The sequence below is a fragment of the Dasypus novemcinctus genome, chromosome 25, assembly GCF_030445035.2.
Source record: "Dasypus novemcinctus isolate mDasNov1 chromosome 25, mDasNov1.1.hap2, whole genome shotgun sequence".
NCBI classification, from domain to species: domain Eukaryota; kingdom Metazoa; phylum Chordata; class Mammalia; order Cingulata; family Dasypodidae; genus Dasypus; species Dasypus novemcinctus.
Window position 1 is genome coordinate 63,654,448 of NC_080697.1, and position 21,845 is coordinate 63,676,292.

A 21,845-nucleotide genomic window follows, 5' to 3' on the forward strand; every position below is an offset into this window, starting at 1 on the left:
AACTAACAAAGTATGATGATGGACAATGCCCACTGCAAAAAACAGCATCTACAACTGCAAGCAAGAAGTTCTGTCCATCTGCCCCTTGAGATCTAAGCCCTCTCTCAATCAGAAACAGAGTAGGCATCACCATCCCCAAATCCTCAAGATTGAGGAATGAAAAACAAAAGGGGGGAATGCAAGTATAGACTAAAGTAGACTTATGATTATTGTAGCAATGGAAGAATTTGCATCATTGATATAAAGGTGGTAGCCACCTGAGAGTTTTGGATGGAAGAATAGGGGTAAGTAACATGGGGCATTTTGGGGCATTGGAATTGTCCTGTATGACATTGCAATGATGGATACAGGCCATTACGCATTTGTTAAAAACCTATAAAATTGTGTACTGCAAATTGTTAACTATAATTTAAACTATAGTCCATGGTTACTATCAACACTTCAATATGTGTTCATCAATTGTAACTAATGTACCTACTAATGAAAGATGTTATTAATGGCAGAAAGTGCGGGAGGGGTGAGGTGGGGTATGTGGGAATCCCCTCTCCATTTCTTTTTTAAAACAAATCAATTTTATTGATACATATTAATAAAGCATGTAATTTATCCAAAGTGCACAATCAATGATATTTGGTATAATCACTCAGTTGTGCATTCATAAATTCAATTATTATTAAACCATTTTCATTATTAATAATAAACAAAATCAGAAAATAATATCCCTCACCTCTCAATCACTTTTTCCCATGCTATACATAGCTGCTATTTCTGACTATTCCTGCACAATTGTTTATTAAGCAGTTTTATTGAGATATAGTCACATAGCATATGATCTATCCAAAGTGTTTAATCAATGGCTTTTAGTATAACCACAGTGTTGTACAATCATCATCCTAAAATTTTAATTTCTTTTTAAGCAAAAATGCAGATAGAATGGGTGACTTCTACAAAATGTCAACATGTTTTATTTTAGTTCAGGCAGGAACCTCCTGTCTTATAAGTCACACATTGGGATTTTTAGACTTCTGTCAATGTTGTATTTCCATCTACAAAGCCACTTAATGGTTAAATTAAATTATTCAGAAAACAACTGAATAATTTTCATGTTTGCTACAGATGGGAGCCTTGTGGCACCCCAGGGAATATGATTGAAAATTTGGCTTCATTTTATACTCATATTTTGGATGAATTAAAAGCAGATATTGGTCTGGGCAAGATGGTGGCTGAGTGAGCTTACCTGATAATATCTCCTGCAAAGAAGTGATTGGGCAGCATTAGAGGTTCTTTGGGACCAGGCTGTTTTGGGATTTTTGCAGGGCAGGAGGTGTCTGGACATCGATTTGGTGGGAAGGTAACAGACAAAACTCATCTATAAAATATAATTGAGACTCTATTACATGGAGGTCGGGGCTGCACACTGGATGCTCCCTCCTGGGGTGGGCAGAGCCATGGCACTGGCACTGCAGTGGCAATATCTGGAGTCTCTGCAGTACTGGGGAATTCATAAGCCCTGAGCGGCCTATTGGGGGGTTAATAGGACAGGAGACCTTTGCAGACCGATTTGGGGAGACAAAAGCAAGTTTTATTGCGAAGCTGGGGAATTTTTGATTGTAGACACAAATAATAGCACTTCCGCCTAGAGCCCTGCCCCCCCCCCCAAGCCCGGCTGCCAATCAGCAGTGGACTTAAATTGATAGCAATGAAGAGACGCCACCAGGGTCTGGCAGGGTGGGAGACATCTGGAAGCCAATTAGGGGAATATTTTGTGAAGCGTGGGAATTTCGGTTTTGCACTCTATTATCAGCATTTCCAGCTGGAGCCCCACCCCCGGGCTTGGCTATTGATCTGTGTCATTAAATTGGCTGCAGTGTAGAGGCGTCCCCAGGTGGCCGTTCTAGGGGCTTACAAGGTGGGAGGTGTCCAGAAGTCGAATTGGTGATACATCCACAGAATAGACCCCAGGAGTGAGTGAATTGCGGGGTTCAGACACACAGGATAGAGCTTGCAGATGTGACCTCACCATAGGGCTGGTACCCAGCTGTGGCTGTGATGCACTGTGGTGTTCTCAGGCTCCTTGTTAACCGGACTTGAGGTTGCCAGGTCTGAGTCCCCTAAACCCTGGTGGCCCACAACCCAGAGACTCACACCTCTTGAGTCTTCAATACCTCAGACTTTCCATCCCTGAATCCATCACGCCCTGAGGTCCATCTGAGGTCCTTGAATGTCCTAGCCCTCAACGTTTGTGTTTTTTCTTTTGTTTTGTTTTGTTTTTATTTTTATTTTATTTTTTATTTTTATTTTTAATGTCCTGATTGCTAACATTGCATTATCCCCTAGTCTTTTCTCCCAGCGTATCCCTCAAAGTCTTTTTTGTTCACTTATTTAGGGTTTTTGTTGTTGTTGTCATGGCTGTTGTGGTTGGTGTATATCTTTTTTTTCTTTTCCCTACCTATTCCCTGCCCTTTACCCACCCCCATTTTCTTTCTTCATTTTTCTCTATTTTTTTCCCTCTCTCTTGTCCCTCATTTTCTTCTTATTTTATTTTATATTAATTATACAATAGGTGCTGCAGGGAACACCTCACATTTGCTGGGTTTCCTCATCCTCCACTGCCTCATTTCTCTGTGAATTGATTTTGGCTATCTACACTATCCCCTTTCCCCTATATTTTGATATCCTACAGCATCTACTGTCTCTCCTATATTCCACCTCCCTTTCGTTGATCCACAAAGTGTCTAACTCTTAATTTCTAATACCTTTGTTTTGTTTTCTGTCTGTTATCCACTCTTGAAACTATTGCCTTTCTTTTCTCTTTACCTCTCTCACAAAAATACTACCTTTTTAACTCATACAATATACCTCCCATATTCAGTCAACAACCTCATTATAGGTACTCTACCTACTGCTATAACTCTACACAACTTACATGAATCTAATATCCACCCTCCCAGATCTCATATTGTTGCTCCATTAACATTTATCACCAATACCACTTTACACTTTTTCCTTGCTTACACAATTGCCTTTCCCTGGCCCTAATACTTTCCTATAAAGTGAACCCAACGAGCAATAAGAAATTAGAATGAGAAGAACAAAGTGACAAAGAGAAGATATAACACTTACACAAAAACAACAGCTAATTAATCCCCAAGACTAGACAAAGAAGCTAAGGAACAGATTAAACCCATCAAGATAAAATGATGACCGGACAGCAACAAAAATCTACAAACCAAACCACTAATCAGGAAAACATGGCTGAATCCAATGAACAAACTAAAAATCAGGAAGGGGAGCAGAACTTTGCACAAGTAATGAAAGATCTCAGAACATTTATCACCAACAAATTTAATGAAGTAAAGGAAGAGGTTAACAACATGAAGAAAACATTTAGAGGGGAAATTGCAGACATATGCAAAAACATAACATATATGATGGGAAGGAACACCACAGTTCAAGAAATCAAAAATACACTTGCAGCAAATATCAGCAGACTAGAAGAAGCAGAGCAGAGAATTAGTGATGTGGAAGACAGTACATTGGAAATCACACAGACAGTAGAATTTGTCGATAAAAAGATAGAAAAAATCCACTTAGGACTTAGGGACCTGAACGATAAGGCAAAACACTCAGACATACGTATTATACGCATTCCAGAAGGAGAAGAGAAGGGAAAGGGGTCAGAAGGAGTGTGGCAGGAAATAATGGCTGAAAACTACCCAAATCTAATGAGAGAGATGAATGCACTTGTCCAAGAAGCACAATGCACCCTAAAGACCATAAATCCAAACAGGTCTACCCTAAGATATATACATGTCAAATTCTCCAATGTTCAAGACAAAGAGAAAATTCTAAAAGCAGCAAGAGAGAAGAGAACGATCACATACAAGGCAGGCTCCATAAGATTAAGTGCTGATTTCTCATCTGAAACCATGGAGGCAAGAAGGCAGTGGTATGATAGAGTCAAGGTACTAAAAGAAAAAAATTTCCAACCAAGAATACTCTATCCAGCTAAACTAGCATTCAAAAATGATGGAGAGTTCAAAATATTCACAGATAAACAGAAACTGAAAGAGTATGCCTACAAGAAACCTCCCCTTCAAGAAATTCTAAAGGGAGTTCTGCAGGAAGAAAGGAAAAAACAGGATAGGCAGAGTTGGAGGAGAGTGTAAGAGCAACAAAAAAGACAAAAAGAGAAGGGAAAAAAAGAAAAAGCAAACAAAATATGAAAAACACAAGTCCAATCAAAATATGGCTAACACAAATAATTCCTTGAAAGTAATAACACTGAATGTCAACGGATTAAAATCACCTATCAAAAGATTCAGACTGCGACATTGGATAAGGAAATATGACCCATCTATATGCTGTCTACAAGAGACACATCTTAGACCCAGAGACTCATGGAGGTTGAAAGTGAATGGTTGGAAAACAATCATACAAGCAAACAATAACCAAAAAAAGGCAGGAGTAGCTATATTAATATCAGACAAAATGGACTTTAAATGCGAAACAATTGTGAGAGACAAAGAAGGATACTACATTTTAGTGAAAGGGACAATCTGTCAAGAAGATCAAACAATCATAAATATTTATGCTTCTAACAAGGGCACCTCTAAATACGTGAGGCAAACGCTGGAAAAACTAAGTGAAAGAATAAATGCATCTACAATTATAGTGGGGGATTTTAATACACCACTATCAACTATGGACAGAACATCTCAAAAGAGAATCAATAAAGAAAAAAAACATTTGAACTGTATATTAGAGGAGCTGGATCTAATAGACATATACAGATCATTATACCCAAAGACAGCAGGATATACATTTTTCACAAGTGCACATGGATCATTCTCCAAGATAGACCATAAACTAGGCCACAAAGAAAGGCTTAAGGAATTCAGAAAGATTGAAATCATACAAAATAATATCTCTGACCACAGTGGAGTGAAGCTGGAAATTTGCAAGGGTCAGAGGCCCAGATTTCACACCATGATTTGGAAATTAAACAGCACACTCTTAGAAAAACAGTGGGTCAAAGAGGAAATCTCAAAAGAAATCAATGACTACCTTGAAACAAATGATAATGATAACACAACATACCAAAATTTATGGGATGCAGCAAAAGCAATACTGAGAGGGAAATTTATAGCCATAAATACCTATATCAAAAAAGAAGAAAGAGCAAAAATTGAAGAACTAACTGTGCATTTGGAGGAATTAGAAAAAAAAACACAAAGTAATCCAACAGGAAGAAGAAGGAAGGAAATAACAAAGATAAGAGCAGAACTAAATGAAATAGAAAATAAGAAAGAACTTGAAAAGATAAACAAGACCAAGAGCTGGTTTTTTGAGAAGATCAACAAAATTGACAAACCTTTAATGAGATCAACAAAGAAAAAAAGAGAGAAGATGCAAATATGCAAAATAAGAAAGGAGAAAGGAGATATCACCACTGACCCCACACAAATAAAGACTATGATAAAAGGATACTTTGAAAAACTCTTTTCCAACAAAAATGACAATTCAGAGGAAATGGACAAATTCCTAGAAACACATAAGGAGCCCATATTGACGAAAGAAGAAATTGATGATCTCAACAAACCAATCACAAATAAAAAGATAGAATCAGTCATTAAAAACCTCCCAACTAGGAAGAACCCAGGGCCAGACGGCATCACAGGTGAATTCTACAAAACATTCCAGAAAGAACTAACACCAATCCTGCTGAACCTCTTCCAAAAAATCAAAAGAGAAGGACCATTGCCTAACTCCTTCTATGATGCCAACATTACCCTAGTACCAAAGCCAAACAAAAACACCACAAGAAAGGAAAATTACAGACCAATTTCTCTAATGAACCTAGGTGCAAAAATACTTAACAAAATACTTGCTAATCCTATTCAACAACACATTAAACAAATTACACACCACGAACAAGTGGGATTCATTCCAGGTATGCAAGGATGGTTCAACATAAGAAAATCAATCAATGTAATACATCATATAAACAGATTGAAGGAAAAAAATCACATGATTATATCTATAGATGTAGAAAAAGCATTTGACAAAATACAGCACCCTTTCTTGATAAAAATGATCCAAAAGATCAGAATACAAGGAAATTTTTTGAACATGATAAAGAGTATATATGAAAAAACTACAGCCAACATGGTTGACAATGGAGAAATCCTAAAATCCTTCCCTCTAAAGTCAGGAACAAGACAAGGATGCCCATTGTCTCCCCTACTATTTAACATTGTCTTAGAAGTACTTGCTCGAGCACTGAGGCAAGAACCAGATATAAAAGGCATTCAAATTGGAAAGGAAGAAGGCAAAATGTGATCATTTGCAGATGACATGATCCTTTACATAGAAAACCCCGAGAGATCTACAACAAAGCTTCTAGAACTCATAAATGAGTTTAGTAAAGTCGCAGGTTATAAGATCAATGCACAAAAATTAGTAGCATTTTTGTACACCAATAATGAGCAAGCTCAGGAGGAAACCAAGAAACAAATACCATTTACAATAATAAATAAAAAAATCAAATATTTAGGAATAAATTTAACTAAAGATGTAAAAAACTTATACACTGAGAACTATACAAGACTGTTCAAGGAAATCAAAGAAGACCTAAATAAATGGAAGACTATTCCTTGTTCATGGATAGGAAGACTAAATATTACTAACATGTCTATCCTACCAAAACTGATGTACACATTTAATGCAATCCCAATAAAAATCAACACAACCTTCTTTAAGGAACTAGAAAAACTAACTATGAAATTTATTTGGAAAGGAAAGAGGCCCCGAATAGCCAAAGACTTATTCAAAAATAAAAACGAAATTGGAGGAATCACACTACCGGACTTCAAAACATACTACAAAGCTACAGTAGTGAAAACTGCATGGTATTGGCATAAGGAAAGACACACAGACCAATGGAAATGAACTGAAAGTTCTGATATAGAACCTCATATATATAGCCATATAATATTCAATAAATCCACCAAACCCTCTCAACTGGGAGAGAATGGCCTATTCAACAAATGGTGCCTGGAGAACTGGATATCCATATACAGAAGAATGAAAGAGGATTACCATCTCACACCTTATACAAAGATCAACTCATGATGGATCAAAGACCTAAATATAAGAGCCAAGACCATAAAGATCTTGGAAAGCAGTGTAGGGAAACATCTACAGGACCTTATAATAGGAAATGGCTTCATGAATATCACACCAAAAGCACAAGCCGCAAAAGAACAAATAGATAAATGGGACTTCCTCAAAAGTAAAGCCTTCTGCACCTCAAAGGAGTTTGGTAAGAAAGTAAAAAGGGAACCCACACAATGGGAGAAAATATTTGGCAACCATATATCTGATAAGAGACTTATAACTTGCATATATAAAGAACTCCTATATCTTAAAAATAAAAAGATAAACAACCCATTTAAAAAATGGGAAAAACATTTAAACAGACACTTCTCCAAAGAAGAAATACAAATGGCTAAAAAACACATAAAAAAATGCTCCAAATCTCTAGCTATCAGGGAAATGCAAATAATACTACAATGAGATACCATCTTACTCCCATAAGATTGGCAGCTATGAAAAAAACAGAAGATTACAAATGCTGGAGAGGATGTGAAGAAATGGGAACACTCATCCACTGCTGGTGGGAATGCAGTAGGATCCAACCATTCTGGAAGACAGTTTGGCGGTTTCTCAAAAAACTAGCCATAGATTTGCCATATGACCCAGCAATACCACTGCTGGGTATATACCCAGCAGAACTGAAAACAAAGACACAAACGAATATATGTACACCAGTGTTCATAGCAGCATTGTTTACTATCGCCAAAAGTTGGAATCAACCCAAATGCCCATCAACAGATGAGTTGATCAATAAAATGTGGTATATACATACAATGAAATACTACTCGGCTGTAAGAAAAAATACACTTCAAACACACGTGATAACATGGATGAATCTTGAGAACCTTATGTTGAGTGAAGCAACCCAGGCATTGAAGGACAAATACTACATGACCTCAATGATTTGAAATAAGCAAGCTGCCTCAGAGAGCTAGAGACTGGAAGATAGGCTTACAGGAAATCGTGGGTGGAAGAAGTATGTGAGCTGACATCTGCAGGGGTGGAATCTATGATGAGCTGGCAGTAAGTATGACCACAAAGAAGAGATAAAATGGGGGCAAGGGGTTGCCTTTGGGTGGGGCTTTGTAGGTTTGAGGGGGCTGGGGATGGGCAGAGGGGTAATATTGCCAAAAAAATTGGGGGGAGGGAGGGGCAACATACGAACTTAGGAGAGTGTCAGGTGTTGGTTGAGAGTAAAATGCTGAGAAAACCGTATCAAAATATAATTGGGAGGGTTACCTGTTTAGGATGCTCAGAGGGGATGGTCTGATGCGGGACAGACTCCTGGGGAATATCTGAACACTCATTTTGCCAGGGTGGGTTGTACCATTGGGTAGAGACCCAAGTAGTGAGAGTGGGGTTGGACCCACATCCTGGGGAAGACTAATGCCACCAAAAAAGAGGGAACCGTATCTCTCAAGAGAAAGGGTGGCTCCCAGGGCATTAGGGTAGTTGAGCAAGTCAGGCCCTGAACACTGTTGCAAATATCTCTGGACGTGGCTCCTCGGGAAATGGAGATTGGCTGTCGCTGTGGGCCCCAATGGGAGGGGAAAATGGCTGTTGAATGGATGGAACCAAGGTAAATGTGGGGTAAAAGAGGAGTTTTGCGGAGTACACAAGGATGGATATAAAACATGTAATATTACACCAAAAACATATAGGGGATGACAGATTAATAATGTAAACCATAATGTAAAATGTAGCATAACTAAAAATTTAGAAAACTGTATATCCTAAAGTATGGACCACAATTTAACCACAGATGTCACCTTGTTTGAAAGCTATTGTCTCAGAGTCTGTACATCAGTTTCAATAAATATGATATGAATAAGTTATAAGATTATCACTGTGGAAGGGAAAAGGTTTTATGGTGGATGTGTGGGAGTACTGTATATTGTTTATATGAATTACTGTGATCTAGGGCTCTTGTGAAGAGAAGCTCAATAATTAGGAAAAAAGAAAAGAAAAAGATAGGATGTAGAATTTTTCCAAATCAATAAGTATTCTAGCTCTAACCTTTAAACTCATCACTATATTCCATTTTACTAGTAAGAGAACCTGACATTATATTGGGCTTCACTTTTCAGGAAGTTTTGGATCACAAAGTGGTTCAACAATGGTAGCGGAGGAATATTGGTATGTGATGTTATGGACAGGTTATATATGGTTGACAGGGAATTATACAGGGCATATGTCCAGGGTGCATGGTAATGTTTGGATATACTCATAGTGGAAACAATTAAAAACAACAGCTGTGGGGGTACTGGGTTCCTGGCTGGGGGTGCTCTGTCGTGGTCCCTAGGGGAGCAGCAGCAGTCCCCCAGGTGCAACGGTAAGGACCAGGAAGGAATGAGGGTCCAACAGTAAGTCCCTGATACTAATGACTATGCTTTGAGCCTATATGCCTGAAATAAGAACAAGGCCTAGAGCAGCACTGTGCCTAGGAGTTTCCTCCTGACAGCCTCCGTGTTACTCAAATGTGGCCAGTCTCGAAGCCAAACTCAGCATGTAAATGCACTGCCTTCCCCCCAGCGTGGGACATGACACCCGGGGATGAGCCTCCCTGGCACCGAGGGATCACTACCAAGTACCAGCTGATGATGCAACTAGAAAATGACCTTGAATTAAAGGTTCAATGCGGACCAGCAGAATATCCCTGTCTAAATATAATAACAGGAGTTAAAAATGCTGTTTGAACTAAAGTAAGGGGTAAATGGAAAGGACAAATGAGTTCATACGGCTATGAGTCTCTAAAAAAGAGTCTGGAGGTTGTCAGAAGGATTGCCCTTATGCACACCTGAGCAGAGTCTCAGAGACAGATAAAGTAGATACAACCCCACGTACTGGTCCTTTGAGAGCTAAAAGGACCCACAGGTTCTATGGTCATGACAGATGGAGTTCACTGCCATGTCAGTTGGCCCTTATTTGGAGCTGGTGTTTCTGCTTGATGGAGCTGGACTCAGATGGAATCTCTTTTCACAAGCCTTTCATGCTACTTTACTGGAATTGTAGTTGGTGCTGGGGTTTAAGATATATCTAGGGGATTTGAATCTCTGGACTGACAATATGATAGCCAGGCCCTGAGCCTCAACAGACTTCAGCTCCTACACTATGATTTATTGCACTTACCCCACTCAGCTAACATGGAGTTGAAGAAGGTCAACCACCACACCATGGAGCCTAGAGTGCCTACAACTGAAAGCAGGAGGATTGCATCCAGTATCCATGTGGAATCTAAGCCCCCTCTTGACATAGATGTGGAATGGGCACAACCAATCCTAGGTTCACAGAGAAAATGTGGCATTGGTTTGGGAAAAGTGGCCATGGTGACTGCTCGGTGTGGGGAATGGGAGGAAGAGATGAGATGTGGAGGCATTTACGGGACTTGGAGTTGTCCTGGGTGGTGCTTCAGGGACAACTACCAGACATTGTAGATCCTCCCAGGGCCTACTGGATGGCACGTGGGAGAGTACAGGCTATGATGTGGATCATTGACCATGAGGTGCAGCGATGCCCAGAGATGTACTTACCAAATGCAATGGATGTGTCATGATGATGGGAGAGAGTGTTGCTGTGGGGGGAGTGATGGGGTGGGGGCAGTGGGATTGAATGGGACCTCATATATTTTGAATGTAATATTTTTAAAAAACGAATAATAAAAAAAAGCAGATATTGGATGCATATGTAAGAACAAATATTTGTGGAATATTCAGGAAGAGCTTTTCTCATTTTATAGCCCAAGAATAAACACTTAAAGGTATATTCAAATGATGAAACTGTTTCAAAATAAATGTGAATATGAAGAAAATTCAAGTGGATTTATAGGAAAACAATATTTCCAGTACCAAAAAAGAAAGAGAAAATCACAATATCTGGCATCCAATAAAGGATTACCAGGTATACATGCACACAAACAGGAAAAACCAAGACACAATGAGTGTAATATTCAATCAATAAAAAATCTACCAGGAGGATCATTGGAGTGGAGCATCAGTGAGGGGGGATACATGGGAGGAAGTTCACCTGGGTATACATATGTAGCAGTTTGATATGGTTATGAATTCCAAAAATAGATAATAAAATTATGTTTGTAATCTGATCTGTACCTTGGCATGATTGAGTTATGATTAGGATATTGAGTCCTCACATAAAAGTCATGTTAAGGAACAGAGTTGAGGGTTTCTGATGTTGGAGTTTTGATGTTGGAGTTTGATGCTAAAGAATTAAGCTGGAGCCCCAGGAAGTCAGCATGCAGAGGAAAGAGAAGCCAGTCCCAGGAAGAAAGGAACTTCCAGGAACATCAGAACCCAGGAAGTCTGAACACTCATAGATGTTGGCAACGATCTTGCTCCAAATAGACTTTGGTGAGGGAAGTAACTTATGCTTTATGTCCTGGTATCTGTAAGCTTCTATCCCAAATAAATACCCTTTATAAAAAGCAACCAACTTCTGATATTTTGCATCAGCATCCCCTTTGATGCTAATACCACATATAAGGTACATAATTATGTTCAAATGCTCATGGGGCATTGTCATGGTTGGTGGAAATTTACATAATAACCAAAAGAATATCACATTTCTATCTGGGGGGAGCTCTGCCACATTCTCTAATGGAACAACAAGAATATCCCAAGTACTGGGACAATGATTTGTGAGGGAGGATGGTCCATTGAAGGATGCTTTATTGATGGCTATGCTTATGAACTTTTGCTCTTGAAAGGGAAACTTAGTTTAATGACATAGGGTGCCTAAGAGTTACCTACTGGGAGTCTCCTTGTTGCTCAAATGTGGCCTCTCTCTAAGCCAGACTCAGCATATAAAAACAATAACTTCCCCCTAGCATGGGACATGACTATTAGGGATAAGTCTCCCTGGCACCAAGGGATTGCTCCCTAGTACCAACAAGCAATGCATTTGGGAAAACAAGACCTTAACAAAGGGGGGGAAAGAAAAAGGCAAATGTGTTTGTATGGCTAAGAGAATTCAAAGTGAGTCAGGAGGCCATCCCAGGGAGAATTTTATGTACATCTCAACAGGATCTCATTGATGGCCAAAGTAGATACTATCACAAATAACTAAGCAAACTGTGGGATATGGAGACATCCAGACACTCTAGTCAGGGCAGATAACTTAGGCATATGGACCCTTCTCAGTGGACCCTAACCCAGTATTTATGCTCCCCAGTGTAACAGAGTTAGACTCAGCACTGGTTTCCCTATGCATGAATCTTCTGTCCTTCTATTTGAACCTATAATTAGTACAAAGTTGGTAGGTATACATCTAATATACTTAAATCTTTGGACTGTCCAAGTGCCAGCTGAGTCTTGAATCTCAATGGAGTTGCACTACCTACTCTCCAGTTCAGTGGACTAACCCAGGACAACTAACAGGGAGGGGATGAGAAACAAACAACACACCATGGAACTGAGAATTCCTACTACTTCAAGGAAGAAAGTCCCATCCATCAGATGTATGGAATTGAAGTCTTCTCAATTAATGGTAGAGAAGACATTACCATCTCAGAGTCCTCAGGATTGGGAAGTGAACTATGAACTAAAACTTATTAGTATTCTACTATAGCATGTAGTGATTCTAGCAATTGAAGAAATACCCTTGTGGAGGCAGTAGACCATGGATGTTCTGGGGTTAGGAACAGGGAAAAACAGTTGTAATGGGGAAGCATTTTGGGACTTGGGAAACATCCGGAATGGCATTACAGTGATTATACAGGCCATTATATATCTGGTCATAACCTAAAGAGTTGAATGGGGGAGAGCATAAACTACAATGTAAACTATAATCCATGTTTAGTGGCAATTCTCCAAAATGTGTTTATCAATTGCAATGAATGTACCACAATGATGAAAGATGTTGCTAATGTAGGAAAATGTGGGAGGTGTTGGGATCGGTGTATATGGGAATCCCCTATATATTCTCTGTAACATTTAAGTAATCAAAATGTCTTTTAAAAAATGAAAAAGTGGGGAAAAAATCAACCAGAACTGAGTTATATTAAAGAATTAGCAAATAAATAAATTTTAAAAGGTACAACTGCTTACCATATATTCAAAAAGTTAAATTGAGACATAGAAATCAAGAAAAAAAAACTAACCTTCTAGAGATAAGAAGTAAAACATATGACATGAAAATTACATGGGATTGGAATCATTATATTTGACATTTTAGAAGAAAATAATAATGAACTTGAACACTTTGCATTTGAAAGTACCCAAAAATACTCAGGGAAAAAAAAGAAATTCAAATAATTTGAGAATATGAGTGAGTTAGGGTATCTTTGGAGTTGTCCTGGGTGATACTGCAGGGACAGCTACTGGACGTTGTATGTTCTACCATGGCCCACTGGGTGTACTGGGGAAGAGTGTAAACTATAATGTGAACCATTGTCCATGTGGTGCAGCAGTGCTCAGAGATGTAGTCACCAAGTGCAATGAATGTCCCATGATGATGGAGGAGGTTGTTGGTACGGGAGGACTTCGGTGAGGGGGTTTGGGGGGTATATGAGGACCTCATATTTTTTTAATGTAACATTTAAAAAATAAAGACAAAAAAAGAATTTATGACAAAAAAATCAGTACACCATTAAAAAAACCCTCAATATACATAATTGGTGTATTTAAAGGAGAAGAGTTTTGACAGAAATATATTGATAAAATAATGACTGAAATGTTTCCAAGTTTGATTAAGAAACTAAACAATGAAGTCATAGATAAAAGAAGCTCAATGAAGCCCAAGAACAGGAAGAATGAAAGATTTCTTCAGTAAAGCACATCAAATTTTATGCCTCAAAAGTAGGGATAAAGAGAAAGTCATTTGGTTTACAGAAGTGGGATTTTGTTATGTACAACATAGAGTGAAAGATGAGAACAGAATTTTCATTGGAAAAATAGAAATAGAGAAGAAAATGGATCAATTTCTTTAATCCAAAGGAAAAACAAACATATTTGATAAAATTTACTCTCACAATGGAATAAAAAATAAAGAATTCTGCAGACATAAAAAAACTGAAAGAATTCATCACAACCAGACCCACACTATGAAAATTGAAAAGGAAGTTCATTATGGAGAAATATGATGATATGGATTGACAATAGGTATCTACCCAAAGGAATGAATAGCACCAGCAATGATAATTATATAGATAATTATATATAATTATTTTCTTATTATTAAAATGTACTTCTAAAAAATAATAATAAAAAATTTAAACATTAAAGAAATACCCAGAAAATATAAACTACTATTTCCACAGAAATAATGCCAAAATTTTAAGTGGTTTATAACATATCTATTAGTATAAAATACATTACTATTCAAAGCATTCAATGGGAAGGTTCTTACACTATACCTGAAGTTGTATAATATCAAATTAAATTAGCCTTTCACAAGTTATTCATGTATAATATAAAACCAAAACCAACAACCAATATTACATAACAAAGAAGCATAGCTAACAAACCATCAGAGGATTTATATATTTATATTGATTTATAACAATAAAACTTAGCCTAAATGGGGAAAGAGAGAATAAGGAATAGATGGGACAAATTAAATAGCAGTATGATACAGTTTAACTGAAACATATCAATAATAATAATTAAAAAGTCAAACATAACAATTAAATGGCAGAGGTTTCTCATAGAATTATAAAAAAAATCTTACTGTATAATGCCTTCAAAATGCACTTTCAAAATAAGGATGCACATATGTTCAATGTAAAAAAATTAAAAGACAAATAAAAATACAAATGCTAAAGCAGATCTCAGAGCAAAGGCTATTGTCAAGGATAAAGAAGGCCACCCCAAAGCAATTAATGGGTTATTCAAACAAGATAACTGCGGCGGCTTGCTCGGTCGGTAGAGGTGGGGTCTGGCTGCGGACGAGGGGTTGGTCCAGCTCTGGACGAGGGGTCGGTCCCGCTTGGGACGAGGGGTCAGTCCCACTTGGGACAAGGGGTCGGTCCGGCAGCAGACGAGGGATCGGTCTCACAAGGGGTTGTGCGGTTCGGCTGACGGGGTCACCTGGCGAAGCCGGTGATGAAGGGGTCGCCCGGAGAAGCAGGCGACGAACTGGGGACAAGGGAGGCCAGGCCCTTGTCGGGGGCTCTCAGGACTGGAGGGTGCACGGCAGAAGAACTACCGCGGAGACAAGGTAAACACGCAAGTCCACTTTATTGAGGGAGAGGCAACAGTTTTATAGGGGCTGGGGAAGGCTGATTGGTTGAAGCCACGTCCTGTTCTGATTGGTTGCCGGCGAAAGGTCAGTGGGCGGTACTGGATGGGGGAGGGGTGGTGGTTAGGGATTGGCTGTCGCTGTTGCTGGGGGAAGGGGCAGGGTTTAGGGATTGGTGGCTGCTGTTGCTGGGGTGGAGGGCAGACTGGAGTTTCCCGCCCACGCCTGGCTGTTGCTGCTGTCGGGGGAGGGGAAAAGGGCAGACTGGATTTTTCCGCCCACGCCTGGCTGTTGCTGCTGTCGGGGGAGGGAAAAGGGCAGACTGGAATTTTCCGCCCTGCGCCTGCGCAGGGAGAAGGAAGAAGAAGGGTGCCGCCCCACAAGGCATTGGGTGGCGCCATCTGGGAGGAGGGGTGGCCGCGGAAGCATGGCTGCTGAGAAGGGGAGACCCGAGGGCACTCTGCGCCCATGCCGAGCTCCCTTCAGGGGTGGCGGTGAGTCCGACCAGCCACCCTATTATGGGGGCAGCGGAATTAGGCCTACCGCAGCCGCTCCCCTCGCCAGGCCAGCAAACCACACTTCAGCCCGAGGGGTGACCGCAATAACATTGTAGACTTAGTATTATTCTAGCAACAGAAGAACTTTTATCATTAATATAAAGGTAGCAGCCACCAGAGTTTTTGAGGAAGGGGCAGGGAAGAATAGATGTAACTTGGGGGCATTTTGAGGACATTGCAATGAAAGACACAGGCCAATATACGCTTTTTCATAACCTACAAAATTGCCCAAGACAGGGTCAACTATAATAAAAACTATATTCCATGGTTGGTAGCAAATCTTCAATATGTGTTCATCAGTTGTAACAAATGAACCACAATAATTAAAGGATGTTGTTAATGTGGGAAAATGTGTGAGGGGGAGATGTTAGGGCATATGGGATACACTATATTTTTATGTAACATTTATGAAATCTAAGGACATATTTTTTAAAAACTCTAATCATGTATGCAATCAAATAACAGAGCTTAAAACTACAGGAAGCAATTAGGAAGACAAAGAGAAATTGAAATATAAACACTGTAATAAGATAGTTTGATCTCACCTTCCCTCTCCATTGATTTCTGATCATATTCTAAATGGGTTCAGTGTTTTGAAAATTGTGGAAACGTTATTAAGTGCTCAGAATATGGCCTATTTGGTAATTGTTCAATACGCATTTGAAAATAATGTATAATTTGAAGTTTGTGGTATAGTATTTTACAAATGTCAATTAGGTCTACTTGGTAAATAAAATTGTTCAGAATTCATATGTACCCTTACTTTTATGGATTTATCAATTTTTGTGAGCCATGTCTTAAAATAAAAATATGGTACTATTTTTTCAATTTCATTTTGTTCTCTGAAGTTTTGCTTTGTATGTTGTCATTATGTGTATAATATTGTCATGCGAATTATATAAAATATTATTTGATGAATATTTCAAAATAACATTTTAAACTGTAAAGGTTTAAAATGTATATTTTCAGTAAAACATTGGCACCCAAATCAGATTTTGTATAACCAGGTGAGGCAAGCTTGTTAGAGAATAATGATATGGATCTGGAACCTGGCAGAAAAACTACCACCATTGAACACATGGCCATTGGTAACCCCCAATATGGCTGCTGGAAGACCTTTGCAAGAACTCCTGCTTGGAACAAGATTTCCTTCAGAAGCCAGAAGAAGCCCTGGATATTCTCCAGGGCCTTATCATGGGCTCTCCTGGGGGATTGATGGATGGTATAATCAGTCAAAACAGCAAACACCTGGGTCCCCTCCCCTGTCATTAGCAAAGGGGCAGAACAATTAATGATTTGGAAAACAAGTGCAAAGTCTGAACCAGACCCTGCCCTTACCTTTCCACCCTTGTTCTTGTTCTCTCCCCCCTGTTCTGGCCTTCTTTCACACCACCCCAGGCCTGGATCAACATGGAAGTAAACCTGGGGATTTATAGTCTGTAATGAGGAATCGTAGTCTGTAATTGACCCTCTTTAACTCTTTTCAGCCCCTTCCTTTCTACATGGGACCTTTGATCTGTTATTTTTTCCCACTTCTCTACTATTCATTCTTCAATAAATTCCTGGCCTAAGTAACCAGACTTGCTCTTGACTCTCATTTCTTTTGGCTTAGCCAAGAACCTAGAGAAAATCTGGCAACACAGGAGTAGTGGTGAAGCTGTATGTACTTCAGAAAAAATGATCATAAGTCTATTCCATTCCAGAGTGTAAACTGATTGCAGTAGGATCTTTTGATGAGGCTATTTCAGATAAACTGTGACCCACCTCACTCAGGAGAGAACTAAATCCTAAAAGTTGAGTTTTTTATACATGGAATTAACACACAGAGAGAAGAAAAAAGTTGCAGAAGCAAGAAACTTGAATCAGTGAAAACTGGAAGAGAAGTGATTGAACAGCTTATGCTTCCATGTGCTTTACCATGTGGTAAAGAAGCAGAGTCACCACCAGGCAGTGGTGGAGGGAAGCCATTGACTTGATGTTGCCTTAATGTGGATATTTCCTCTGCCTCAAAACTTCAAGATAATAAATTATCATTTGTCAAGCCAAATCATTTCATATTATTTGCTTTAAGAAGCAAAGGAAACTAAAATATATTTTTGTACCAGGAGAGTGGGCTGCCGCTATTGCAAATACCAAAATTTGGGAACAGGTTTAGTTTGTGTAATGAGTAGAGGCTGGAAGAATTCTCAGGTTCTGGATAAAAAAGGCCTATATTGCTTTGAAGAGATGGTAAAAATGTGAATGCTAAAGGTATTACTGATAAGGCCTTAAAAGGATATGAAGAATGTGATATTGGAAATTGGAAAAAAGGTTATCCCTATATTAAAGTGGCAGACACTCTGGCAAAAATGTGCATTAATATCTGATGGCAGGCAAAATTTGAGAGTGATGAGCTTTTGTCTGATGGTTTGAAACGCTGTGTGTTCCATGAAAAACTGGCCATTTTGTGAGGTCGGTATTAAAGAACCCCTGCAAGCCTGGACTAAAAGGGACAAAGCAGGTACAGAATGAAGGAAAAATGATTTCTCTGTTCTCATAGGTTGGAGCTTGTCCCTGGGGACTACTATTCTGGCCACAACCCCAGTTTTCTCAGCTGGTGGAGCCTATTCCCCAGATATTACATAGAGTCTGACTGCTTCCCCAATGTTTGAGGAGAGGTTGGTCACCATGCCATTGTTTAAAAAGGATGGAGCCCTCACTCCAATATTTTGTGAGAGCATAGCCATTGCACAAAGACCTGCAAGGTGTGGGGCTACATGTGTATCAGGACCAGAAGACAAAATATTGGTCCATAGATGACTCTTAGATCTTGAAATCAAATTAAGGAAGCCTAGTAGATTTTGGAATTGTTTGGTGTTTGCCTTTCAATATTTCCCTATTTTAATGGGAATATTTTCCTTATGCCTGTCTCCCCATTGTATAGTTGAAGCAGATACATTTTTCTCTAGGTTTCACAGGTCCACAGATAGAGGTGAATTTTTCCCCAAGAAAAACCACACCCATAACTAATTTGATGAGACTTTGTACTTAGCTTAGCATTGTTTCTGAAGCGACTGACAATTTTGAGGATATTGTAATGGATTGACTGTATTTTGCATATAAAAGAACATGCCTTTTTGCAGTCAAGGGTGTGGAGAATGGTAGTTTGAAGGTGTTTATATCCCAGAAAAAGATGTTCTTAAATCTACACAATTCTGTGTGGATAACCCATAGTAAGTAAGATATTTTGATAAGGCTACTTCAGCTAATGTATGGTGTCCCTCATTGAGAATGGGACTTAATCTTGTTACAGGAGTACTTTATAAATTGAATTAATACAGAGAGAGAGAGAAATTGAGGGAAGCAAGGATTTGAAATAAATGATTCAGGAAGACTGAAAGACCAACAGACTAGCTTATGCTGCCATGTGGTTTGCCATGTTGCAGAGGAGCCAAGACTCCTTGGCTGCTGTGGGAAGAAAACCTTGACTTGCTAATATCGTAATATGGACACTGCTTATCCTATGTTTCTACACTTACAAACATAAAAATGGATAAATGCATAGCTAAATGTGTGTGGATACTGTATTGTTCTAATGCAAATGCTAGGTAATAAAAATTGCAAACACTTTAATAGTTTGTAAATCAGTATATATCATCAGCTAATGATCCCACCAGTACCTTGTGATTATAACAACTACAGAATTAAGAGAAGTGGTAATGCTGTTTTTATTTACTGCAATAGTGCTCCCATTTGACAAATCAAGAAACTGAATCTTGCAATTTGAAATACTTAATTTCATGTATTTTAGGTATTTTATCCAATATGGTTAGTTTTATTTTCACCCAAGAAGAGTTACTACACATAAATCAAGCATTATTCTAGGGATTTGGGGACTTTATACATGAAAAACCTCTATGGAATTATATTGAAATTCATATTTCCATCATACTATTTTCTTAATATCATGCAACAATAAATATAATTCATTATAATTAAAATGGAAATGAAATTTACCTTATAATTTTATAATTCTCAAGGGGAATTGAATACCTACAAACAATTTTAATCCTAAATTTTCTAAATGTACCATTGAAATAAAGTTTGTAAAAGTTTGTGCTTTGAGAAAAATGTTCTATTAAATATCTATCCTTCTATGTTATGAAAACCAAGGTATTATTAATCTATCTTACCAACTATGCATTCAACAGATGCTTCTGTTTTATTAAGTAAACACATACAACATTAAGATAATTTTCTTACCTTTGCTTTCAGGTGTTATTTACATTTTATGAAAATTTGATATGTATGATTCAATAAATGATGTTCTGTTTTATAATTGGATGACTAGAGTAGGAATTGTTAATATATAATTCTTCTCTTCTAGGTCTTTGTAGATTTGAAAAAAAGTAATTAGAGAGAACCTATACATTATACAGGTTTTTAGCAAATAGTCTTCAGCAGTATTGGCACAGGCATCAGCCTATGTGCAATTTTGGGAAATAAAAAAATGAAATATGTTTGCATAGTTTCTATGCTGACATATAATGAAAGAATATCCCTTAGAATTCATACAAAGACACCAAAAGTTGGGAATGGGCAATAAAGTTAATTTTGAAGCATTTGCAACTCACCTCACCAACATGGAATGTCTTGAAATAATAATCCTACTGCCTTCAACAATAAAACTTTTTCCTCATAATTCTCCTTACAGCTTCTTTTATTTTTCTGTTTCTAAGGCTATAGATAATAGGATTCAAGAAAGGAGGCACTATAGAATAAAACACAGAGGTAACCATGTCCTGAATTGTGGGTGATTTAGAAGTTCGTTTAAAATATACAGCACTAGCTGAGCTAATAAAGACAGTCACAACAAGGATGTGGGGGACACAAGTGGAAAAGGCCTTTCCCTGCTCTCCTATGGTTGGAAACTTGAGTACAGTAGAAAATATGTTAATATAAGACATAGCAATGAAAGCAAAGCAACTACCATCAATCACCACTGCAGAGATGTAAATTAAAATTTCATTGCTTAAGGTATCAGAGCAGGAAAGTTTCAGCAGAGAGGGGACATCACAGAAGAACTGATGGACCACATTTGACTGACAGAAGGACAGCCGGAATGTGTTTCCAGTGTGGAATCCTGCATAAATCAGACTACAAACTAGAGAGAACAGTGTCATCTGTACACAGACATTGGAGTTCATGATCATAGAGTAGTGGAGGGGCTGGCAGATAGCCACATAGCGGTCACGGGCCATGATAGTGAGAAATAGCATCTCTACAGCAGCAAAGAAAAACACAAAGAAGATCTGAGCTGCACATTCAACCATGGATATCACCCGGTTGTCAAGCAGGAAGATGACACATGCCTTGGGAATTGTAACAGAAATATAGCACATATCCACCACAGAAAGATTCCTAAGAAAAAAGTACATGGGTGAGTGAAGACTATTGTCAAGGGTGGCTGCTGTGACAATGAGAAAGTTGCCCACCAGGGTTGCCAAGTACATCAGTAAGAATAGCAAGGCATGCAAGATTCTGAGTTCCCAAATATCAGAAAATCTTGTAAGAAGAAATTCAGTCACCATGGTGAAGTTGGACATCTTCAGACATTATTCTTTGGATTGGAGAGACAGAAACAGATAATCTCTAAATAGGATGGAGAATCCACATGAAGGAGGAAATTAGCCTTAATAAATAATTGAAGTAACAGGAAATTGCTTCTCTGATGTAGATGTTAATGGATTAAGAGACTTAGACCCTGAAGGTCACAGATTATTAAGTTTCAAATTAAAAAGTTGATATGGGTGAAAATTGTAGTCATAATATACTGTTGGAAAAGAAGAACAAATATTGTTATTTTTAGACCTATGGAAAATGGTTTTGAACTAGACTAACATCGTACTTAGTATAAAATATGTAGGAAACCAATGGAAGGATGTTTCAGTTCTGGATCAT

At 38.4% G+C, this 21,845-nt stretch overlaps 1 protein-coding gene across 1 annotated transcript; it reads right to left on the reverse strand.

Annotated features, from left to right (window-relative positions):
* Positions 1-20,560: 20,560 nt before the first annotated feature.
* On the reverse strand, positions 20,561-21,490 carry LOC101428045 (olfactory receptor 14C36-like). Its single transcript, XM_004465232.2, has one exon. It carries the CDS (start codon positions 21,488-21,490, stop codon positions 20,561-20,563), a length of 930 nt encoding a protein of 309 aa, XP_004465289.2.
* Positions 21,491-21,845: the final 355 nt, after the last annotated feature.

Coding starts and splice junctions, on each gene's coding strand:
- LOC101428045 (XM_004465232.2), bottom strand. CDS start 21,490: ATGTCCAACTTCACCATGGTGACTGAATTTCTTCTTACAAGATTTTCT.